General features: G+C 43.1%; 1 protein-coding gene across 2 annotated transcripts in view; it reads right to left on the bottom strand.

The window, feature by feature from the left end:
- Positions 1-26,465, bottom strand: part of LOC124798517 (synaptic vesicle glycoprotein 2C-like) — a 525,025-nt gene that overhangs the window by 16,752 nt on the left and 481,808 nt on the right. For both annotated transcript variants that reach the window (XM_047261962.1, XM_047261963.1), the window contains exons 9-10: positions 25,773-25,887; positions 22,264-22,423 (exon numbers count right to left, since the gene is read on the bottom strand). In XM_047261962.1, coding sequence (XP_047117918.1) covers positions 22,264-22,423; positions 25,773-25,887 — 275 coding nt within the window. The remainder of the gene's footprint in view (positions 1-22,263; positions 22,424-25,772; positions 25,888-26,465) is intronic.

Genomic DNA, 26,465 nt, shown 5'->3' with positions numbered 1-26,465 from the left:
AACTCATTTAAAATGTTAGAAAATAGGGTATTAAAAACAGAAGTTGGAATGCAATCTTTCCTGTGCTGCATTAAATCTAAAATTATTCTGGGCCTCTGCAGTAACTAGGGTGGCAGTCGGTTAAAACCTTCGATCTGAGCCCATAAGTGCTCCACATCAAAGGGCTCCAACACACACTTCACACGGATCCCAAATGGCCTCATTGCCTGCAGACAAAGTGCTCCACATCAAAGGGCTCCAACACACACTTCACACGGATCCCAAATGGCCTCATTGCCTGCAGACAATAGGTAAAGAGGCATTCCACACTGAGACAAGCAACGTTATGGTATGCTGTGGAATTGGGCATACCGGTGGTGAATAACTGATGGACCTGATCCACCAGGAGTAACTGCCACCAGACGGTAGATGGCAGTTTCTCAGCCTCAGCACAGAGACTGGGTATGGGGCTGGTCCTGCAAGCTCTCATGGCCAGCCAGATCCCTTCATGGTACATAGCATCAATGATCTTCAGGTATGAAGGCCTCATTGACCTGTACACTATGAACCCATAGTCCAGCTGTGTTTGCACAAAAGCCTGGTAAAATGGGAGAAGGTGCATCCTGTCTGCTCCCCAAGACCTGTGGTTAAGACACTTCAAAATGTTCTGTGCCTTCTGGGACCTTGCCTTCAGGTCCTTCAGGTGTGATAACCATGACAGTTTGGAGTAAGAAATGAGGCCCAAAAATGACACAGAGTCTTCAAAAGGGAGAATGGTGTTCCATATACGCAATACAGGTAAATTAAAAATATGACAAGAGCGATTAAAATGAACACACACACAATTCTCTACAGAAAATCTGAAACCAGTCTTTTCAGCCCACTCCTCCAGCCTCTTTACTGTGAGTTGCAACTGATGAGTTGCTGTTGCAGTAATGGAGGAGCTACAGAAAAATGCAAAGCATCCAACAATAAGGAGCACTGTACAGGATTCCTGACTGTTTACGGCTATGGCAAAGAGAGTAATACTTAAAACACTGCCCTGAGGAACACCATTTTCCTGCTCGGAAACTTTTTGACAGTGCATCACCAACTTGGTACTGAAGAAAGTGCTTTGATAAGAAGGACCCAATGAAAATGGGGGAAATGGCCACGGGAGCCTGATTGGTGGAGCTGCCCTGGAATATAGTGTCACCAAGCAGTAGTGTACGCCTTACTGACATTAAAAAATATACCAACACAATGCTGTTTACATATGAAAGCCTGCTGAAAGCCCCCTCTAGCAGGGTCAGGTTGTCAACAGTGGATCAAAATCTCCTGAATCCACACTGGGAGCAACTTAGGGGCTCCCTAGTCTCTAACATCCAGACCAGATGACAGTTAACAATTCTCTCCAACGTCTTTCCTACACAGCTCATTAAGGTGACACTCCAGTAACTACTGGGACACATTCAGTCTTTTTCCAGTTTGGTAAGAGTTATCGAAATTGCCTCCTCCATGAGCTTGGAAAACCGCCTTCCTCTCATATCAGAACTGAAATATCTTAGGAGAACTTCCTTTGACACTGGTTTCAAGTTCCACAGCATATTGTATCAGAGTTGGTCATGACTGGATGCATTATCACGAGCCACAGACAGTGCAAAATCCAGCTGCCATATGGAGAATGGGCAGTTGTAGATACCAACTGTTAGACCTGAAGTCCAACTCATCCCTTTCCACAGTGGCACGGTAACAATGGAGCCAGGATCCTGGCTGGCAGTAGCAGTAGTCAGTGCAAAATGCTCTCCCATTGCCTGCCCAATGTTTCCATGTGTTGTTTGGAGACACACCTGATTAAATAACACTTCTACAAGTAACCAACTTCCTTTACTGGAAATCCTCCTGATGGCTTCCTCTATTCTAGGAGGACAAGTGGAACGACTGAGAGAGTCCAGGAACACTTACCATGACATTTTATTGCTCTCCTTAATGATGTGTCAAAGCTTTGCCCTTCCTAATCGATGGCTGTGATGTTTTCCACCATTGGGCAGCTCTTAAACTGCTGCACGCCTGACTGAATGACAGAACGGCACTCATCAGTACACAAAGGAACAGGTGACCTCCTAGTAGTATGATGAGAGGACTTTGGGATGGGGACATCAGCGGCATGGTGGATTACTCATTGATGTGGTCCATCCCCTCCTGGATGCTGTTGTGGCACTCAAACACAGTCGGTTGGTCAAACACCATCCAGTTGGCTCTTTTGATCATCCATAATGGTTGTGTCCTTTCAGGTAGATCTCCATCCAGTAAGTGATTACAGAGAGGGAAGTGGTCACTGGAATGAAGGTTGTCAGTGACTTCCCACTTAACAGAGACTGCAAGGCCTGGAGAGAAAAGAGGGAAAACAATGGCTGAGGATAGCTCAGTAGCAGCACAAAAATGAGTGGGAGAGCTTGGATCGAGGATGCACAGCTTGAGAGTCATCACAAAGCACTCCAAATCTCGATCCCAAGGGCAAGCAGAGCTTGAACCTTACAATATATGTTGGGAACTGAAGTCTCCCAGTAGAAGACCCATTAGAGCCACAGAGTCATTCGCATCATTTGGAGGTAAATATAGTGAACAAACTGTGATCCTCCGACATACATGAAATGCAACCGCTTGGAGTTCAATAGCTAGGGGTAGAGCAGAGGAGCAGTGCACATTATTGACAAACAATGCGACCCACCCTTTGCCCTTTCCAGTCAGGTCATCCTTGCAATAGAGTGTATAGCCTCGTTGCTTTAAAACGCATTTCCTGCAAACACAAGCACAGGGGCTGTGCCAGTGCTTGGAGTTTCAGTTCCTCCACATGTATCTTGAGTCTTTTAATGTAGGATAGGAGCCATCTGTCATAGGGGTAGCACTTTCATCCTGTCTTTCTGCCAGGGAGGGGAGCCCGGAATGGGTGGAGGCTCAGTCTTGGGGAGTGAAGATTGCATCTGTCTGACATCAAAGTCTGTCACGTCTAAAGAATGGAGAAAGTCATCAGAGAAGATGACATCGACCCCGTCGGACTGTTTACTTCCTGTCACCATCAGTTGTGGATGATTTGCCTTTGATCTTTTGCCCTGGGTAGGCTTTGGAGCCACAACTGAGGCTGTGGTAGTGGCAGAAATGGACAGCATACAAGACTGAATCTTTGGAGGGGCAGGGAGCTCTGCAACGTTGGCAACTGTGGTCTTTTCTGAAGTTCAGGTGGGAGGTACAGATGTCAAAATAACTGCAGCAGCACAAGTGTGTTGACAAACTCAGGTACTAACACTGACACAAACAACTTCCATTTGTGTAGCAGCATCAGCTTTCTGCAACAGCTGTTTAAGAACCAAAGCAAAAGAGGTAGGTAACACTGGCCGAGATGTCCACATCACGGGCATTGCTGTTGCTGCCAACTAGCTACACAGTTCACCTACCACTGTGCCACTCCACATTTGCCACCGGCCAGCCCCCCCACTACCGTCTCCGTGAGGGTCGTAGCCTCAACGCCCGGGGTGCATACTTTCGCCTCCATGCAGCCAGCCGCCCCGCCTCCCATGTCGCTGCTATGTGAGTACTCAGCCACTGCCCAGCCCCCCTCCCATTGCCACTGCTTCTGTGCATATCGTGTTGCTATGTACTGAGGCACTTGCAGTGATTTGTTCAGAGAAGAATGTAGAAATCAGTAAATTATAGTACACAGCTAAATTTTGCATCTTACACAGTTATTACCGGCTGTGTCTTGACCTGGGATGATTTGAACTTTAAATTTTTGTGAGTCTAATTACTATGAATTTCTTATATTTATTTTAACCTCTTTTGTCCTCAAAGTTGTGATGAGAAGTTTCTTAAGGTGAATCTTTGAGAGTTTTCAATTAATCTCCAGGGCTTTGCAGCTTGCACAATGTGTTTGGCAACCAAAGAGTCTTCCAGCCTTTCATGACATTTTCTTCCATTTCCTTTTTGCATCATGATCCAAAGAAAATTCTTTCATTTTTCCTATAAGCATCATTTCTGTGCCCTCTAATGAAAGTACATTTCTACTCCTTGCTACACAGATGTGAGTGCTTTCAAGGGCTCTGTAACCCCTTATGCCTCCAAATTATGTCTGCAAGGTTTCCAAAATCGTTTTTATCTTGGTGGGAATTTTTTTTTTATTGCAAGACCAGGCACAGATCTGAAATCAGCTCCTAGGCCTTGTAATAAAATTGACAAACCATTGGGTCTGATGATCCTGGTATTGTATCAGTTTACTATAGGTACTAGGCAAGCGCATACATAGTTGTAATTAGATGATTAGCACTTGTGTTGCCGAAACCAACAGGATGCTGTGTGGCATGTCAGATTGTGGAACGAAAGGAATGAACTTTTTCTACCTTCTCTTTCTCATCTCTTTACATTCTCTTTTCTGACCTTTTATTCTTTTTCAGTCCATGACTTCTGTTTTTTGTAAGTGTTAGTTGCTTAACTGGTTAACTCAATGCAAGAATCTGAGATGTATTATGTATGGTAATAAAGAGTTATAATGAATGATGAAAGAGAACTGATCTGTTGTACCCTGTAAGTTGTTAATTGAGGATATGATGACTTCCAGTTGTTATCCCCCAGAGGGCAGCGAAGTTTTGTTGATATAATGTGGTGTAAGACACTGTTTTACTGAGGCTATTTGTGAGCAGGCAAGAGGTCCTGTCATTCATGTGGCTGAAGGTAATTATGTGCAGGCAAAAGTTCATGTGTCAGTTGTTTTAAGTGATGTTACTTCTGTTGTACAGGTAATGTTTTGTTTTGGAAGCTGAGGAGTATACAATGAATGCTAATTAAGTTGCTAATTGTATGAGACAAGATGATTCAGTGATGTTAAATGGTCTATATTTTTGCTGCTGCCCCAGAGGTCGCCTCAGAACAGTTAACCATGATTCATTTTACCATGTAGTGAGTTTCCAGTTGAGACTGTTTTTGGACTCATTTAAATTGCAAGCTATGTTACCAGTGAACACTTAAGCAGAGACTGCATGGTGCAAACAGCCATGCTCCACACGCAGCCATTTTTCTCCCTTTTCTTCGCCTTCTCTGCAGTAATTCAGTCTACTTCTCACATTTTTATATGATTTATAAGTCATTTATTGCAAAGGTTTTGAGTGACAATGTACTGAGAGTATTATATGGAGTATAAATATAAGTGGTTGTAAGTAACAGTTAATATTTTGTGTGATAAGGATGACGCAGGTGCATGCCTATTTGTATTATACGGAAATTTTAGGTAGTTTGAAGATTTTGAGGTATTTAAAGTACCCTCTCCCAACTACTGTATAGGTCTTCGTCATGTGATGAATTAAGCTATTTGCATTATTCAGCTTTGTTGTAGAATTTTGGGGTTGTACTGTATTTCACTTGAAGATCTCTTTTACTGACAAAGTTTTTGTGTTGTCTATCGAAAGAATGCATTAAGTTTACCTTACTAAAGTTTTTTAACAATGCTACATTTTACAAGCCTATGCCTTTGAATGTTTTGTTTCGTTGTCAAACCTAGAATGTGGAGGCCCTCTTTGTGGTGTCTATTCTGTTTGTCTTTTATTATTCAATAGATTGTTATGCTTTGAATCTTCATCTGACTTTTGCAACTAATGTTCCACAGCTTTTCAGATGAGCTAAGTCCACTTTCAGGTCTTTCAAGGTGCCACTCACAGTGGTAAAAAATAATAGAGCTTTTTTAGTTCTTATGTCTGCTGAACTGACTGTTTCCCTTCAACTCTCTTTACAAAACTTTCCTGACCTGTCTTCAGTGAAATTAACATTTACTTTTTTCTAACCTATGTGTTTATACAGTCTATTAAGTCCTGCAGTGTTTTATCACACGCTCCGACCTTTACATACCAGAATTTTTGTCACCTTGAGGTGACTCTGTTGTAGTTTTTATGCAGACAACAAATCCCTAAAATGACTGGTCAGCCTTTTCTGAATTTTGTGTTTGCTGAAATTCAACACAGAGATGCACTCTTTCAACTTATTTCAGTTTTAAATTTAAAACAAGTACTGTACCAATGGTCTGAACTAACCGCTGTTAACCCTTTTTTTGTCATACACAAGTTAAGATCCTTTCATGTGCGAATTTGGTGTTGCTCTGTACTTGGTGTTTAAACTGCTGTCAGACAGCATTGTTTTAATCTGTTTTTGCACGTACTTAGTGTTATACTGCCAGAACACACCAACAGCTGTGCTTAAAAAAATGTTTTCTTTAAGATCACTTTAGTAAGCATACGTGCACTGTACCGAGTGCTGAAAGTGTCACCTCACCCTCACTCCTCTCGCCCTTCCCCCACCCTTGCACCTATCTCACTATCTCCCCCCACACAAAACGTGCATTATGCCACAAATAACCCCCCCCCCCCCCCCTCCATCACCCTACTAGATGGTTCAAATGGCTCTAAGCACTATGGGACTTAACATCTGAGGTCATCAGTCTTCTAGACTTAGAACTACTTGAACCTAACTAACCTAAGGACATCACACACATCCATGCCCGAGGCAAGATTTGAACCTGCGACCGTAGCAGCAGTGCAGTTCCGGACTGAAGCTCCAAGAACTGCTCGGCCACAGCGGCTGTCACCCTACTAGAGAAAAGCACCATTAAAGTTTGGCTACATCACACACGCATTTCTCTCCTTCCCCTCCGTGCAACCTATGTGCTCTTCTTCCATCAGTCGCAAGTTTGTTTACAAATAGTGCATGCACTTGTCACCCAGAAACACATTGTAGCTATGAATCTTTTCATATTTAATGAACTGATTATAAACTCATTGTATTCTTTCCTTTCTTTTATGCGAAGTTTTATGAATAGGACAAGGATATTTTTAGGTGTTTTGTCACTGTGAATACACATTTTAATTATCTTTCCTGGAGTTTTGCCTGTGTTTCTCTGTGCCTATAACTTTGTTTTACAAGCTTATTTTATAACATGTGACAGTCCCCTGATAATCTGAAAACACTAAACTCTAAGATCAGTAGACAAGATAGTTTTTCTTGAACTTTGCCACTTTAGAGGAAAAAATAAGACTGTAACTGATTCTCATTTTCAATTTACAATCAAACAAATGCTGTTCTGGTCTTGTCCTTCGGCTTTTCTAGCTGTAATTTTAGTTATAGAGAACAGTTTGTTAATAATTTTTGTACTGTAACAGGTTTGTAAGACAATGTGGCTGAGTGATGCTATTGAGAAAAACATTAAATCTGTGGGGTTTGTTTTCATATTTTAGCTTCTTAGGTAATGGGAATTAGTAATTTTTCAAGTGCTTCCTGCAGAAGGGATTGGGGGTGGTACCACAATTATGATGAGATAATGAGCAATATCTTGATGTAAGGTAATGTATATTAACGATTTGGCATAGATCTGTTCCATCAAGTACTTTTGCTTTATGTTGCTTTTATAATTGTGAGGTAATGAGGTGGATACTGATGATTTTATTTTATAGTTCTGGGAATTACATAATCACTTAAAAGAAAATGTGTCTTCTATAATTAATGAGTATAAGTTGAAACGATGACTAGGAAGCCCTTACACTAGGTGCATTTACTCTACAAATATTTAAGGCCATATCAGATCATTATTTTGCAACTAGACAATATTATGTTCTATGTTGAGCACTAAAACGGGAAATATCAATTACAGCTTCCCAGTTCTGTTTGAAACTACTGAGTAATTTTGAACTAGGTTTAATATTTCTCTCTCTCTTTCTTACTGTGTCGTCCTAAATACACCATAGTGTGTCATATTTTGAAGGGCTATTACTGTACAAGGTGATAGAAGGTATATTAAATTGAGTAGGTAGAATGTTAATATTAGAAATTCATGAGTTTTGATGTGTAGTCTTTTCTATCCCCTGATTTCATCCATAATTCCAATATTTTGTCAGTATCCGAAAAGGCTTTGTACTCTGTATTTTAACATAGGTTAATGTGGTTAAAGGTTTTCATGTGATTTATGCTACATCATCTCTTCAACTTGCTAACTGCATTCTACATTTTACTTGAATGTGTTAATATTTTGCTTTGTACAACTGCTCCCCACAAACATAGTCAGATGATGTAGCAATATTTTACTTAGGTTATTACTCTTTTGCAAATGTACTTAATCCAATTCTAATCCAATCCAGGTGTTAATGTTCTGCAGCAAGCTGAATTCTTATGTTTTTCACCCATATACTTTGATTATCATAGAATTAAGTATTCTATCATGTTGTTGATGCATTTTATGTTTTGGTATCCATTCCACTATGTAGCAACAAGATTAATATACACCAGACAGCACAAACAGCTACCATTTCTGAGAGCACCTGTTGACAATTGAAAGATCAGTGCTGATTCAGTTCGGGCAACATCTTTTTTCTATGACACTGAGTTCAGTTCTGCAACAGTAAATTAATAATAGGTTTTTTCTCCTCAATCTAACAGAAACCATTATAGTTGATTCCTCTTTTGTGAAGCTTTCTGGCATGATTTTAACTTTGTTCATTTTAAGAACTGATTATGTAGAAGACGATGATTTCAATTATTACAGGAGCTATTGTATTTCTGCACAAAATTTGAAGACATAATATTTAACCATTTTCTTAACTCATGAAATTTGATAAACTTGACTGCAGGTAAGTCCCCTCCCACTTACACTAAATAAAATATTGTAACAGATTCATTCCTCCCCCCCCCCCCCCCCCACCAATACCATTAAGGTCCCTACTGGAGCAAACAATCTTTCTGGGGAGTGACTGACATTCTTTTGTAAACTGTGTGAGCCACCACTCCTCTGGAAGGGGGAAGAAATGTACAGGTAGGCAGCCAGTCAAAGAACATTTTAGGGAATTGGTTTAAAAACTTTTATTTGAAAGCCTCGAGTCAAATCTTTACAAGCTTTCTCCCAGAGCAACTCCTTCTGTGCCTACGTGACACAAGTTGCTGATCTTTCAAAGCCGAGGCAGTTCTGTCCAGCTGAACTGCCGACAAGAGATGCCTTGAGTCCTCTGCTGAAACTGATAGCAAATTCATGCCATCATTCATAGCCAGTAGCGTGCGTGAACACAAGTCATGTGTGTTGACGCTGGGGGATTCTGCAATGCAGAACACAGTTGCTTCTCTCTCTCTTGTGATCCAGACCTTGAGCAGCACAGACATCTGTCTTGGTAGGCAAAGCCTCCGGCTCTGCATTCTATAATCAGCCCTGACATCAATTAACATGAACCGCTTATCCTTCCATTGCTCATTTCAATTAGTTAGTCAACTTCCTAGACTGGCCTAACCTGGTAACTTCCAATCCTAGGTGCACTCTTTGTATACCACACACTGAAGTATATTCTCTTTATTTTAGCTAATTTCCTGTTCTATCATTTAACGGCAGCCCTGGATGCCCACTTACAAGTCCCAACCCTTCAACCTCCTGTACACTGTAGTAAGCAGACTCCAACAACCTTTGTCCCACTTATCCTGCCCATGTACACTTAAGTACACTTTAAATAACTCACTACAAAATTGCAAAACACTGGTTTCATAATTATCCTATATTCAGATAAGTTATCAACTAACAACAACTGATAATTAACAAAGCTTTTCAGACAACATGTTCATACATGATGTTTCAATGCTTCACAAAACCAGAAGTTCGTACCTAACTCCAGGCAGCCTGGCATAGAGTCTATGTAACAACATTCTTTCTTTTTCTTAGGGCTCGACCATTGTCATCATGCCCCTTTCTTCTCTGTAGTCATCGCTTTCTGCACTGTGCCTGCATTTTTCTTTCTCATATCTGCAAGTAATTCCAACAGACCCAGGCACTGTAGATGCTCTTTACTCTACTGCTAATTTAAGTCACATTTTTCACAAGCACATCTTTCATTAGTCTAGCAAAAGGAAAGTGAGATGTTTTGCTAGGGTTCATGGCAACATGTACTACTAAATTGGGAATGTCCAGCAGATTCCTGCATGTCACAACACCTGTGCCATAATTCAAGGTGGTGTGCAGCTGTTTCAGTGGCATATTCCCCAAGGCACTGAGCTTTCTGGAGGTTCCTAAATTGTTGGGAACTAGAACTTTCAACCAACAGTATTCCATTAGGCAATCAAGTAACTGATTTCAAAGTGATAGTAATGCCGTCTAAGCCTTTTTGAATACAGAAAGGCAAAACTTTTTGAAGCTGCCGTCTTTCCTTTTCACTATTAAAATCACTTTCTGATGTCCAGCGCGCATTCCATTACTAGACCGAAAACTTTTGAAATTAGCTTCTGAAACAAGAGGACTGGCAACATAAGCCCTCTCATTTGACTGGGTTTTGGTACCTACCAGCGGCCAATATTTCTGCTGGGAGGAGAAGAAGACAATTTTGAGGGTTCTGTCTTGGTCCCACAAGGTGCTAGGGAAATAAAAGTCCACCTAGACTGAGCTCTTCATGTGTAGGTATGCCTTATAGAACTGTGTTCTGGCAGGTTCCCCAGAGGTAGCCCACTAGTAACTGTTCCACATCAACAGCCACGCATCTCACTGTCGTGCAGCACACCTTGAGACTGAGGGGATTTACAGATGTTTTTACCCCCTCGCAATCCTGGTGGTCGAGCTGAGGTCCCGGTTCCCCATGACACATGACGTTCCATCGCCGTGCGGCACTGTGGTAGCTGAAGTGTGCCCAGAGCTTACGGTGATGAGGGACTAGTGGCACTTAATAGCTACAGCTCAGAAAGTCTGTAGTCATCGAGCCAGTAACCAGCAAACAAATGCTGAGTGCCTGAGTGAGGGGCAGGAGATGGAGGGATGACAGGGTAGGTGTGGCAGAGGATGCTTTGCTGCCTGTAGAAGTGTGATGAGATAGAGCTGCTAGGTGCAGTGTTGTCAGGGAGGTGGGGGAGGGAGGGGGCAAAGGAAGAGGAGAGGAGAAGGGCAGACCAGTAATAGGAGCAATACTGAGATACAAGGCACGTGTAGTGCTGGAGCGGGAGCAGGGAAGGAGAAGGTGGGTGGAGAACATGGACTAGCAACGTATGAGGCCAGGGGAGTTATGGGAACGAAGGATATGTTGTTGGGAGAGTTTTCATCTGCACAATTATAAAAGCTGGTGTTGGTGGGAAGAATCTAGATGACACAAGCTTGAAGTAAAGCACATTGTGTTAGGGCAGGAGGGGGCAAAGAAAGAGGAGAGGAGAAGGGGAGAACAGTAATAGGAGCATTACTGGAACAGAAGGCATGTGTAGTGCTTGAGTGGGAGCAGGGAAGGAGTAGGTGGGTAGAGAACATGGACTAGCAACATTTGAGGCCAGCGGAGTTATGGGAATGAAGGATATGTTGTAGAGTGAGTTTCCATCTGCACAATTATAAAACCTGGTGGTGGTGGGAAGAATCCAGATGACACAAGCTTGAAGTAAAGCATATTGTGATGGGGCAGCATGTTCAGCAACTGGGTGGTGCAGCTATTTCTTGGACACAGTTTGGCCCTTGCCCTCAAACTCAGCTAGTCCCTGTCCTCTACCCACCTATTCTCTTCCCTGCTCCCATTGCAGCACTACACACAACTTCTGTCCCACAAACATTCCTACTAGGCTTTTCCCCCTCTCTATTTCTGCCTCCCACCCCCTGTCTCCTTCAGCACAGCCTCTCAACACTGCTGCACCTAGCACCCCACCTTGTCTCCTCCCAACCCTGCCCTATTATCCCTCCCCCTCCCCATCCCATGGTGCTTCCTTAACCCCATAACCTACTCCAGCAAACTTTTGCTCACGTCAGATGCAGTAAAAGTTAGGCTCTGGCACCTGAGACAGTGGCTGTGTGTGTGAGTTGTGCATGTGTGAATGTGTTTTCTGTTTTGGGTGAAAGCTTAATATTTTAGCTGCCATTTTCGCCATGCCTGACTGTAAAGCCTGGTCTATGTGGTGAGTAACAATAGGTCCTCCCTATATTGCTATAAATAATCCTACAGTTGTTTCTACACTATAGGTTGTTTTTATTGCTTTACCCTTTACCTTTGTAATACAAGACTGGTATACATAAATAGCTTTGCAGTAATGGGTAATTGTGTATTAGTGTAATAAAACTTCACACAAAAATTAATAAAACCAAACACAGGGACAAAAAAGAGAACACTTATAGAGAAACAAGAAGTAGATAATATGAGAATAAAATGCAAGAGATGTGAAAATGATGCTATGGAAGAGAAAGGAGAAATGAAATGAAAACGATCAACATAAATTAACAAATACACAGTGGGAGACAAGAAATGTATTTGAAAAGCAATTGTGGATACAGGCACTGGAACACTGATGTTGGAAAGTGGAAACAAAATTATCCTTTGGAGTTCAAAAATAAATATCTTGGTCCCTTCCTATAAGATTACACAGTACACTGGCCAACATTAATTTCTTTGTTCATTCTAACTCACTGCTTCATGAAAACTCATGATGATGAAGAGCCTTCAGGGCCTTGGAATAAATTTGGATATACATTAATAGGCAGAAGAAGCCATTTAGAAGCTGCTTCCGTAAAGCATTTTGACAGTTTATTACAACTAGTCCCAATATGTTCATCTGTTACAGGGATTAATTCTGGATTATTTTTATTAAGGTTTTTTACCCCCTCACTCTTCAAACCATTGTGAAATGCACAGCAGAAGGCACTTTTTGTAGTACCACCCATTTGGGTTTCTTTGCATTTCATTCACATATGGGGTGCGAGAAGAGTGACTGCTTAAATGCTTCTGTGCACACTGGCATTATAAGTCCAACTAAAATTACTCGATAGCTGCCGTCAGTCACTTGCTGCAACAGTGTTGCCACATCAGTAGCTGGCTACCGTTTGGTTACAGGTGACACAAAAACATGGTGGGTCACTTCACAAATGCTTTTAATGTGTAACACAGAGCAGAAGCTGCCACGAGGTATGTTGGAAATGCGAGACACTCTGTCGACTGTTGATTTTAAGTGACCAATAACTTAAACTGCAGCAGTGGTTCATTTTATGGCCCTGAATTTAAAATCACGTCCTCACAAACAAACCATAACCTCATGATGAGCAATATATTCGAGAACACGGTGGTCAACAACCTGTGGCAGAACAAATCACGATCACTTTGTTCATGGTAATTAAAGTTAATTTTTATGGGCAAACTCAAGACAGCAAACACCAAGTTTCAGTGCTAAGAGCAAGCTGCAATTTCTCACTATCATGTGCTACCTGAAACTATCCTCACACTAGCAACACAAGCTGCCATGTTACCAACCAATGAACAGTCCTTGTTGGCACTTGGTTGTAAATTATACACGAAACAAGTTCACTCCAAATGAAAAAAGAATGATACGAAAAAAGATGTGACACAATATTAGAAATAAAAAAATGCATTTGAACCAATTATTTGAATAAAAACAAACATCAATCTCTTTTGGTTACATTTAGAAACAAACAAAATTTCACTACTTCCAATGAACTTTGAATCTTCTACATGACAGCCAATCTCTGTGATTATGATAACTGTATATGCAACACTGAATAGTGTCTTGTGCAGAAGAATCCAGTAGTGTTCAGTTAGTGTTCTGTATGAAATGTGTATTTCATTTGAATCGTTTGTGTGTATTGTTTTTGGTGTGGTAACCATGTGTGATAAAATACAAAATAAAATAAAGGGAAACATTCCACGTGGGAAAAATTTGAAGTGAGCTGACCAATAGTTGTGGGAGTTCTCTGATTGGAGGAAACTAGCTCCAACACGTGAAGTATCAACAATCAAGTAATTTTTTGGGGGAGGAAGTGGGGAGTCATTCCGATCCCGGGAGTGGAGGGACTTGCCTTGGGGGGAGGAGGGAACGGGTGTGCATTCGCGCACACACACACACACACACATATCCGTCTGTGTGTGTGTGTGTGTGTGTGTGTGTGTGTGTGTGTGTGTGTGTGTGTGTGTGTGTGCGCGCGCGCGCGCGCGCGCCCGTGCGAATGTATACCTGTCCTTTTTTCCTCCTAAGGTAAGTCTTTCCGCTCCCGGGATTGGAATGACTCCTTACCCTCTCCCTTAAAACCCAAATCCTTTCGTCTTTCTCTCTCCTTCCCTCTTTCCTGATGAAGTAACCGTTTGTTGCGAGAGCTTGAATTTTGTGTGTATGTTTGTGTTTGTTTGTGTGTCTATCGACCTGCCAGCACTTTTGTTTGGTAAGTCTCATCATCTTTGTTTTTAAATAAAAGTGTTAGACACACAATTCAGGATCCAAACACAACAAGAAAGAATGCCAGATATGGAATTTGAAGTGAGCTGACCAATAGTTGTGGGAGTTCTCTGATTGGAGGAAACTAGTTCCAACATGTGAAGTATCAACAATCAAGTAATTTTAATCAGACTATAGTCTAATGCCTATGGGAGCAATGCATAGGGGACAGTAGTATATTCGTGGATTCCCCATTTAATGTGGGTCTTGCAACTTTGCAGGTATGCTTTTCTGCACCAGACAGCATCTGTCTTCAAGCACCAGCCAGACTGGGCTCTTCAGCACTCGCCTGACACTATCCCATGCATCTAATAAACCTGGCACCATCTGTGCTGCTCTTCTTTATACATGTTCAATACATCCTCTTAGTTGGCGTGTGTCCCACACACCTGAGCAGTATTACAGATCAGTTACATGAGAGGCTTGTGATTTGCTTTGTTGACTCACTGCTGTTTTCCAGTCTCCTACAAATGAACTGAATTCTCCACTTAACAGCATCTATAACTGAGCCCTTGGGATCACTCCATTTCATATGTCTACAAATTTTTCCACCCTAGTATGTCTACACATCAACATATTCCAAGTAACACTGATACTGTAGTCATAGTACTCTGTCTATATGTGTACAGTGAAGTGCACAGTTATACATTTCTAAACATTTAAAGTAAATTGCCAATCTTTGCACAACTGTGAAATCTTATCAGGATCTGATGGAAAATTTGTGCAGCTTCTTTTTATATTTCTCAACTGTAGAGAACTGCAAAATCTACAAAAAGTCTGAGGTTCCTCTTAATATTATCTGCCAGGTCATTCATACACAACATGCTATGAATCATGGACCTTTCCGTGGTGGGATGGTTTGTGCACCTCAATTATGCAGATAGCCACACTGTAGATGCAACCACAATGTGGGGGTATGCAGGAAGGTCCATCGATAGTGACCGGGCCAAATATCTCACGAAATAAGCATCAAACAAAAAAACTACAAAGAACGAAATTTGTCTGGCTTGAAGGGGGAAACCGGATGGCGCTGCCATAGGTCAAACGGATATCAACTGAATTTTTTAAAATAGGAACCCCCATTTTTATTACATATTCGTGTAGCACGTAAAGAAATATGAATGTTTTAGTTGGACCACTTTTTTCGCTTTGTGATAGATGGTGCTGTAATAGTCACAAATATATAAGTACATGGTATCATGTAACATTCCGCCAGTGCAGACGGTATTTGCTTCGTGATACATTACTCATGTTAAAATGGACCATTTACCAATTGCGGAAAAGGTCAATATCATGTTGATGTATGGATAATGTGATCAAAATGCCTAACGGGCATGTGCTATGTATGCTACTCGGTATCCTGGACGACATCATCCAAGTGTCTGGACCGTTCGCTGGATAGTTATGTTATTTAAGGAAACAGGAAGTGTTCAGACACATGTGGAATGTCAACCACGACCTGCAACAAATGATGATGCCCAAGTAGGTGTTTTAGCTGATGTAGCGGCTAATCCGCACATCAGTAGCAGACAAACTGTGCAAGAATCGGGAATCTCAAATACGTCGGTGTTGAGAATGCTAAATCAATAATGATTGCACCTGTACCATATTTCTGTGCACCAGGAATTGCATGGTGATGACTTTGAATGTCGTGTACAGTTCTGCCACTGTGCACAAGAGAAATTATGGGATGATGACAGGTTTTTTGCACGCTTTTGTTGTGACAGTGCCACGAGATTTAAAAGTGCCGCTACGTCAGTACGCGAACACGGCGATAGAGGCGCTCCGCAGCTCGGCCGAGCGCGGGAGCACCACCTGGCTATGAACGGCGCCGGCCGCATGTCACGGCATGGGAGTCGAATGACAGATACGGAGTTAGTAGCATGTAACCCGCTAGTGTTTCTACTTTTGTATATCCACGCAATTTATTAGTGATTAAAGGTTATAACACTTTTTGGTGACGAGGTCGGATATTTTTTTTCCTGCGTTGTGGAATTGTGTGTTCGTGTCGGGGCAGACCTGGAACAGCTTATGCAGGCGCTCATTGAACAACAAATGCAGCTGACAGCTGCTATTCAGGCGTTGTCGACGTCGCTTACTCATCGTCTGTCTTCCTCTTCTCCGCCTCCGTTCCCTCCTTACGACGAGGCCGCTGAAGACTGGGAGGATTATGAGAAGCACTTGTGGCAACACTTCTTGGCTTTCGGCGTTGTCGACGCTCCTATGTGTAAGTCGTTATTTCTATCTCGGATTTCCCCACGGATCTATCAGCTGCTATCTCAGTTAGCCCCTCTGCGGAAACCTGCCTCTCTGTCCTTCCAAGAAATGTGTGAATTATTGTCTAACTATTACCGAAAAAACACCCACGTTGTTGCCGCCCGCGTGGCGTTCTACCGGTGTCGTAAACAGCCCCATCAATCCTACCGGGCTTGGGCGGCGGAACTACACGGTCTGAGTCAGAAATGTCAGTTTGTCACGGACACTCATCATGAGTCTTATGCTGATTCAATGGTTAGGGACGCTATTCTAGGGCTTGCTCCTGATAAAGAAGTTCAGCAACGTGCCTTACAATTGCCAACCCCGTCGTTGTCGGAAGTTCTCAGCATCGCTCAATCTTTTGAAGTGTCTCACGCTGCTGGTGCACAAATAGACGTGTGGTGTGATGTAGGTGCTGTACAAACCACTTTCGACACGGACAATTTGCCTGTTTCACAGGGAAACGACGATGTGGCGGCGGTGCACTCGCGTCAACAACGTCGCGTTGGGCCGCCATGCTCGCAGCGAAAACAGCAACCACAGAAGCAGGTTCGTTCCGCACTTCCTTCTTGTCCACGTTGCTTCGTACAGCATGACAGGGCCGCATGTCCAAAACGTTGGGCCACGTGTAATTCATGTCGGAAAAAAGGCCACATTGCTTCTGTGTGTCAATCCCCTAAAGTTCCTGTCGATGAGGACGAGTCATCGGACATGGATGTTAACTGTGTGCTTTCTCAACCAAATAAGTTGTTTGTTACTGTTCGTGTTCTGGATAAAGACATTCGCATGCAAGTGGACACTGGCTCTGCAGTAACTTTCATTAATTCTCGCACGTATTTAGAGTTGGGCTCCCCTCCCTTGTCTCCAGTTATGCGAAATCTACGAACTTATAATAAGCAGAAAATTCCTATCGTTGGCCAGTTTGATGCTTCCACTGCCTACAAGTCTGTTGTTAGGGCCCTCACGTTTTATGTGGTGGATCATGCGGGCACTGAAAACCTGTTCGGTTATGATGCTTTCCAGTTGTTCGGGTTCTCCATTGATGATGATGTGCACCTCATATCTGAGGATATTCCGTATCAACAGCTGGATGGCTTGTGTTCTGAATTCTCTTCCGTGTTCTCTGCTGGTCTGGGTCATGCCACAGATTTTGAAGCCCACATTACTCTTAAACCTACAGCTCGCCCTAAGTTTTTCCGGGCACGCCCTATTCCGATAGCGTTGCGTGCACCTGTCAAAGCTGAGATAGACAGGTTAACAGCTTCGGGGATTCTCCTTCCTGTTACCTCCAGCGAATGGGCATCGCCAATCGTCGTGGTTTCTAAACCAAACGGGAGTCTGCGATTGTGTGGTGATTTTAAAGCCACTGTCAACGCTCAGAGCCTCATTGACACTTATCCTCTTCCCCGTCCTGAGGAGTTATTTACCAAGCTAACTGGGGGCCAGTTCTTTTCCAAACTTGACTTATCGGAGGCGTACCATCAGTTGCCGTTGGATGCATCTTCCAAGGAATTCCTCGGCATCAACACTCCTTGTGGGTTGTATCAGTACCAGCGGTTACCATTTGGCGTCGCTAGCGTGCCGGCCATTTTTCAGCGGTTTTTGGAGCAGCTCACAGCTTCCGTTCCCGGCTGCATCAACTACCTGGACGACATTGTTGTCACGGGGGCCTCCACTGAGGAGCACCTTCGCAATTTGCGTTCACTGTTTCGGGTTCTGCATTCAGCTGGGTTGAAGTGCAATCTGGACAAGTCACAGTTCTTCCAACCCTCCATTGTGTATCTTGGTTTCCACTTGTCCTGTGAGGGTATACGTCCTCTACGACAGCACGTTGCGGCCATTACCGCTCTACCCCGACCGTCTACGGTCAACGAACTTCAGGCGTTTCTCGGCAAGGTTGCTTATTATCACAAATTCATTCCATCCGCGGCGGCGGTGGCTCATCCTCTGCATCAGCTGTTACGCAAAAACGTTCCTTTCTGTTGGTCCGACAGGTGTGAGCAGGCTTTTGTCCGCCTGAAGGCTCATTTGCAGTCGGCGCCTTGTCTTGCCACATTCCGTCCGGGTCAGCACTTGGTTCTGGCGACTGACGCGTCACAGTATGGCCTAGGGGCTGTTCTCGCCCATCGGTATGAGGATGGGTCGGAACGACCCATCGCCTACGCTTCCAAGACCCTCAACGATGCCCAACGGCGTTACTCTCAAATCGAAAAGGAGGCGCTCGCTATCATTTATGCTCTAAAAAAGTTCAGCGTTTTTTTGTATGGTTCTAAGTTTCACCTCATCACCGACCACAAGCCGCTGGTCTCTCTGTTCAGCCCCTCGGCGTCGCTTCCGGATAAGGCAGCTCACCGCCTGCAACGTTGGGCCTTATACTTGTCTCGTTTTCACTATGAGATTCACTATCGCCCCACGGCTCAGCACGCCAACGCTGACGCGTTGTCGCGTTTGCCGATGGGCCCCGACCCGGTTTTCGATCGAGATGAACTACTCTGTTTCCACATTGATGAGGAAGAACGTCGTGCGGTCGAAGGTTTTCCACTTACAGGTTCGCAGGTCGCGTCGGCTACTGCGCGGGACCCGGTCCTGCATCAGGTGATCGGTTTTGTTCAACGGGGTTGGCCGGACAGGACCAAAGGCCGGGCATCGGATCCCCTTCGCAACTACCATGCCTTGCGCCTTCGTCTGTCTGTTCGTGAGGGTGTTGTTCATCTGGCCACAAATGGCGCATCTCCACAGGTAGTGGTGCCAACCTCTCTTCGCAAAGCCGTTCTCAAACTATTGCATGAATGCCATTGGGGGATTTCTCGGACTAAGTCCCTGGCCCGCAGGCACGTTTATTGGCCCGGTATTGATTCGGACATCGCCCACATGGTCGCTGCGTGTGGTCAGTGTGCTCAACAACTGGCTGCACCCCGTACAATGCCCTCTCCGTGGCCTGATCCGACGCAGCCGTGGGAACGGGTGCACGCTGACTTTGCCAGCCCCTTCCTCGGCACTTATTGGCTACTGTTGATTGACGCCTTCTCGAAGTTTCCGTTTGTTGTTCGATGTCCGTCGCCCACCACTGCGGCGACAACGCTGGCTTTGTCCAAAATCTTTGCGCTAGAAGGTCTTCCATCCACGGTTGTCACGGACAATGGCCCTCAGTTCTCTTCGCAGGCCTTCCGTGATTTTTGTACTGGACAAGGGATTCATCATGTTACAGCACCGCCCTTCCATCCGCAATCGAATGGGGAGGTCGAGCGCCTTGTCCGCACTTTCAAAAGCCAGATGAAAAAATTCCTTAGTGATTTTTCCACAGATGACACTCTGTTGCAATTTCTGAGTTCTTATCGCTTCACGCCTCTGGGTGATCGCAGCCCTGCTGAACTCTTGCATGGCCGCCAACCGCACACTCTACTGCACCTGCTTCACCCTGTCAGCCCTTGTACTGTGTCCCCTAGTTCGGGAAAATACTGGCACGAGGGTATGGATCTCGCCCTAAATGGATTCCAGGGGTGGTCCAGGCTCTTCGCGGCCGCCGGCTTTGTGAAATACGTACGGACGATGGCATGGTTGTTCGCCATTACGACCAGATGCGTCCACGAGTGGTGGCCTTGCCGGTGCCACGGCCCCTTCTTTCGCCTCCACCAGCCCGAGAAGCCAGTCCTGTCGCAGCTGCTGATCTTCCGTGCGTGTTGCTGCAGCCGACGTCGCTACCGCTTCCGAGTACGCCGGAACCAGCCCCAGTTGCGACGCAGCCTTCTCCGGGACCCATCTCGCTGGAGCACACTCCCAGGTCCACGACACCTATGGATGCTGCTCCGGAGTTTTCACCCATCATCTCGTCCAGGAGGCACATTCCACGCGCAAGCTTCCGTCCTGGACACTTTCGACCATACTCTCATGTTTCTCCGCGGGATCTTCTCGGGGCCTCCCAAGAGGCCATGGATGTCTCCGCACTGTCCATGTCTCCAAGGAAGTGAGTGTTTTTTTTTTTTTTTCAAAGGGGGGAAAAGTGTTGTGACAGTGCCACGAGATTTAAAAGTGCCGCTACGTCAGTACGCGAACACGGCGATAGAGGCGCTCCGCAGCTCGGCCTAGCGCGGGAGCGCCACCTGGCTATGAACGGCGCCGGCCGCATGTCACGGCACGGGAGTCGAATGACAGATATGGAGTTAGTAGCATGTAACCCGCTAGTGTTTCTACTTTTGTATATCCACGCAATTTATTAGTGATTAAAGGTTATAACAGCTTTCTATTTAGCAACAAAGCATCATTCACCAACCGCGGTAACGTAAACAGGCATAATATGCACTATTGGGCAATGGAAAATCCATGATGGCTGCAACAAGTGGAACATCAGCGACCTAGGCGGGTTAATGTATGGTGCGGCATTATGGGAGGAAAGATAATTGGCCCCCATTTTATCAATGGAAAACTAAATAGTGCAATGTATGCTGATTTCCTACGTAATGTTCTACCTATGTTACTACAAGATGTTTCCCTGCATGACAGAATGGCGATGTACTTCCAACATGATGGATGTTTGGCACATAGCTCGCGTGCGGTTGAAGAGATATTGAATAGCATATTTCATGACAGGTGGATTGGTCATCAAAACACCATACCATGGCCCGCATGTTCACCAGATCTGACGTCCCCGAGTTTCTTCCTGTGGGGAAAGTTGAAGGATATTTGCTATCGTGATCCACTGACAATGCCTGACAACATGTGCCAGTGCATCGTCAATGCATGTGCGAACACTACGGAAGGCGAACTACTCACTGTTGAGAGGAATGTCATTACACATATTGCCAAATGCATTGAGGTTGACAGACATCATTTTGAGCATTTATTGCATTATTGTGGTATTTACAGGTAATCACGCTGTAACAGCATGCGTTCTCAGAAATGATAAGTTCACAAAGGTACATGTATCACATTGGAAAACTGAAATAAAATGTTCAAATGTACCTACGTTCTGTATTTTAATTTAAAAAACCTACCTGTTACCAACTGTTTGCCTAAAATAGTGAGCCATATGTTTGTGACTGTTACAGCACCATCTATCACAAAGCAAAAAAAGTGGTCCAACTAAAACATTCATATTTCTTTATGTACTACATGAACATCTAATAAAAAATGGGGAATCCTATTTAAAAAAACACAGTTGATATCTGTTTGGCCTATGGCAGCGCTATCTAGCGGGCCAACCATAGCGCCATCCGGTTTACCCCTTCAAGCTAGACAAGTTTCGTTCTTTGTAGTTTTTTTGTTTGATGCGTATTTCGTGAGATATTTAGCCCAGTCATGATCAATGGACCATCCTGTATGCAGAGAGGCCAGACTAATCTATCATTTCTGAACAGGCACCAACCTTTCTTGTAGACCAGATAATTCATAACCTTCACACACAGTACGCTCCACAATGCACTGTACAGTAGCCTGTTGAGTAGATATGGATTTTTGCAATTGGGCACTGGGATTTATTCTGGTTAGTATCCATAATCCACATTCAGATTTAACTAAGGATCCCCATAATCCCCCCATCCTCCTCTCTCCCTCATCTCAGATCTTAATGGAGTAACATTTTGCAGCCTATATTGACAAGCCTTATAATTATGAACATGATGTAAGTGAAAAATGATAATGAAATTAAATACAAATTAGCAGAACATTTTGGAGCTTTTTTCAATTTATTTGTGAATTAGATGAGTAATATCTGTATTTGACTATTAATTAACATCTAAAAACAGGTGCAGATATGAAAATAGTATTTTTGTGAGAAGAGAACTGGTTCTCCAAGCTTAAAATGTTATACTGTACCTGAGACTTGTTGGAAATATATCAACAACAAAGGCCAAACTTGTTATGTGGCAAACTCCAACGAGGGAAACATAAATGGATATGAATGCTAAAGCTGCTCCAGATGTATATGACCAGTAAATGGCCAGTGAACAGCTAGCAGCAACAGCATATCCTGTCACTGAAAGACAATATACAAAGAGTTATACATTAATGTTAATTCAATAGAATCCCTTAATGTACAGAACTCCACATTTTACAATATGTATAATTGTTCCAATACATTTTTCTTATAATTTCAGTTACTGCAGCATACAAATATCAATGATTTACTGCAATTATAATACTATATAAAAATAGAGAGAAATAAAGTTCAGACTTTTTAAACTGTTCAAAACGAAGTTTTGCGTGTCCTCATGACTGGCATATTATATTCTAGCTTTCTCAAGTTTACATTCCCAATATGCTTTTCATTAGAGCAGAACCTATGTAACAGAGGTAAAATTAAATCTGTTCTCAGTGCAGTGAGACACAAAACATTGAAGATATTCCTTGATGATCACCCATAGTCAACAACACCATCTGACAACCATGTCTAAAAATTATAGCACATAGGTACCTGGATGAGAGTAGAATATAACTGTGCAGTCAGTCAGTTTGGAATCTGTATGACCCAGACAGTATACGACTGACTTCACAAAATCAATTTGGGTTCTGGGCATCTGTTATTAACAACAGTATGAACCCCTAGCACTGTGGTGTGCAAAGAGGGTGGCCAGGATGCATCTAGAATGTAACTAGAATTAACAGTGTTATGTTATCTTCACCAATGAGTGCAGGATTTGTCTGATGCCTGATAATTGCCACAGAAGAGTGTGGTGGTGACTACGCACCATTTCAGACAAGCTGTTGTATAGGTTTAGCAGAGTGAAGAGTCAGTCATATTTTGGACCAGTTGATGAACGTATGTCAGACAAAGCTATCAATATTAAGGGTAATTTGAGGGCTGTGTAATATCAGGATAAGATCCTTCAGCCTGTAGTCCAGCCCTAAGTCGACATTTTGACACTGGATTTGTATTTCAAGATGATTATATAGGAGCATGCAGGGCCCACCTCTTGAACACTGACGTACTAGGTGCAGGGCAGAACATGCCCATTTATCAGTATGACATTGCACCCCCTCTGGCCTGGGTGTGGGCAATGATTCAGTTGGGAATGGTGTCACAAAGCTACTGCATACTCTTTTGATGCAAGCTGGTCCACAACTCTTGTAACCTGTCACTGAAAACATCGATACTGGCAACAGTACAGACCTGACATCCGAGATGGTCCCACACATTTTCTATTAGGGAGAGATCTGCCATCAGAGTACTTCAACATCACACAGATGCCTTATAGAGCCATGTGCCATGTGGTGATGAGCATTGTCCTGTTGAAAAATGGTACCACAATACTGTCATATGAGAGGAAACACGTGAGGACACAGGATGCCTGTGATGTACTGCTATGCTGTCAGATCTCCTTCAATTACAACCCTCTGCAACCAGATATCATACGCAATGGCTCCCCACAATGTGATACAAGGAGTAACATTACTCTACCTCTCGAAAAAATTGGAAGAACGGGACCTCTCCTGAAGTCATCTCCATACCTGTGGATCATGGTCATTCAGGGTAGAGTAGAACCATGATTCATCACTGAACCCAATGCGACATCATTCATCAACAGTCAATGCTTCCCAGTCAAAATACCACTCCAAATTCAGCCATACATGTTGCGGTACTGATGGCGGCCTACGCACGGAATGGTATTTCCCTCGTCCACCTGCTTCTAGTCTCTGATCTGTGGTGGGGGAGTACACAGAGTACTTGTGCTCAGATGGCAGGTGCACATGTGAAGGGGTTATGATGTCCTTGGTGCACATTAGGGTCATCCTCCTTTATGGTGGTCAAATGTGGTCAACTGGAATCTCGGCAATGAAAACGCCTACCCCCTCATTCCCATGCAGTCCAACACAGGGTCACAGTCACATCCACATGTTCCAGAAACCTGGATATTGCACGATTCAACCAGCTGGCCAATTGGAGAGTCACAATGAAGCCCCATTCAAACTCTGCGACGTGCTGTCAAAGCTGTCTCACAAGAGTATGTGGCATACAATGATCACTCAACATCTAATGCAGTTCATGCCCCTTACATAGCCTAAAAGGCCTGTAAATAACACTCAACTCAAATGACACTAATATACTCTAGTGACTGTTGTACCTTTAGCACAGAATTACAACTCATTTACACACTTGCCAGTGGTGTGTAAGTATACAAACTTACTGTGACATCCGACCACATCTTTTGAGAGATTCATATTTTTTGTCATGCAGTGTGTATGGAATGGTCTTTGGTATCAGGTTACACAAGAGCAACCTCATTTTCATAATATTGTTACATTCCATCCTGGACTTCCCATTGTTTGATTTAAACAAGCATCTTTTTCTTAATAATCTCCAGACTAGGACGCCAAGGTCAATATATAAAGCTATTCACAGAGGTTTCACCCCTATCTGAGGGGATAGTGAAAGACAGGCACCTTTTGCAACAAACTCTGTATTAATGAGAAAACTGCAATTTATAAACTTAAATTTATGAGGACTGCCCAGAAAGTAACAAACATTTTGTAATAAAAAATTAACAATATGGGAAAACCAAATTTTACCATACACACATTAAAGGTACACTCTTAAGCTATTTTTCTACATCATCGCCATTCAAATTGAGGTCCTTATACCTTCAATACTGTCTCTGTAGAAATCTGCTGCCTGTGATATGCTTTTGGGAATCCACTTTGCCCAAAATTTGTGGCAAACAAGCTTCTCCATCACAATTTTATGTACCAAACTCCGTGAAATTTGGAGAAACTGTTGCAAAAGTTCTGTAATCATGAAACGACAATTTTCACGAATTTTGTCATTGATGTTCATCAACAGTTTGTCAGTTACAAGTCTATGCTTATCACTGCAGTATGGCCATTTTTAAAATCAATGCAGCACTGCCTCACTCGGCTTTCACTCATTCCTTTTCCATACACATCACAAAGGTCACAATAAAATTCAATTGGGCTGCACTTTTTTGCCAACAAAAACCAAATTACAGAATGCACCTCACAAGTGGTGGAGTTTTGTATTGCAGCATCCATTTCAATACATCACAGAAAACAAAGTAACAGACATGCAGACCACACACTACCAATGCTGGATTCGTACTGAGTGTAGGAACGTTATGGCACCAAGGCAGCACCTATAGCCCCACCTACCACTGTCCTGGACCAAAATATCTGTTATTTTCTGGATAGCCCTCGTACAACTGGTTTACATCCTAGTTGTGAACAGGAATATTTCAATGCTTTGGTTTACAATTTTATTTGCTTTTATTGTTTGTTTACTCAAGAATTAAGCATAAAATACACTACTTAAAGAGTTCAAACAAAAATCTCCTTTGAAACTAATTTTATTTTGAGAGGTCAAGTAGACTTACACATTATAGCTTTCTTTCCGACAAGGTTTACGAGAAAACCAGCAAAAATGTAGAACAATCCAGATATTGCAGCAATGGTCATGTTGTTCACATACACAGTGCTGTTAATCATAGCCTGTAAAATATGAGACAATTAGAGGAGCCTTTATTTATTTATTTATTTATTTATTTATTTTAAAGCATGAGGCATTTGTTCAAAACACTCACTTAGGATTGTGCAAAAGCTTCACACGGATCAAATAACACATACTGTAACTAAATAAGAATTGAATGGTGCAGAATGCAAAAATGAATATGTTTGCATTTTATGGAACTTATACATGCTCTTAGATTCTGTAGATCCCAAAATTTTATAGGGGACATTTACTTCCAAGTTGCTCAATCAAAGACATTCCTAGTGAGAACATTCAGTCAGTATGATGGAAATCTGGTGCTCACCATTGCACTGATTAGTAAGTAACAATTGTAGGCTTGCAAATTCCTTTCATTAGTATGCTGGATGTGTTCAATTATAACATACTTTCATGCCTGTGGACTGCTCATAACACCATTCTGTTCCATTCATGAGTGATGTGGTGGTGCACCGTATTGCTGAGTGTGTAACGAAGCAAGCTGGGATCTCTTTACTTTCTCTCGTTTTGCCATCTGCCTCTTTACATTCATTTTTTTCATTTTTGACTAATTACAATTAAC

The sequence above is a fragment of the Schistocerca piceifrons genome, chromosome 5 (assembly GCF_021461385.2).
Source record: "Schistocerca piceifrons isolate TAMUIC-IGC-003096 chromosome 5, iqSchPice1.1, whole genome shotgun sequence".
In the NCBI taxonomy this organism is placed as follows: Eukaryota; Metazoa; Arthropoda; class Insecta; order Orthoptera; family Acrididae; genus Schistocerca; species Schistocerca piceifrons.
This window is presented reverse-complemented; position numbering and strand designations above follow the sequence as displayed.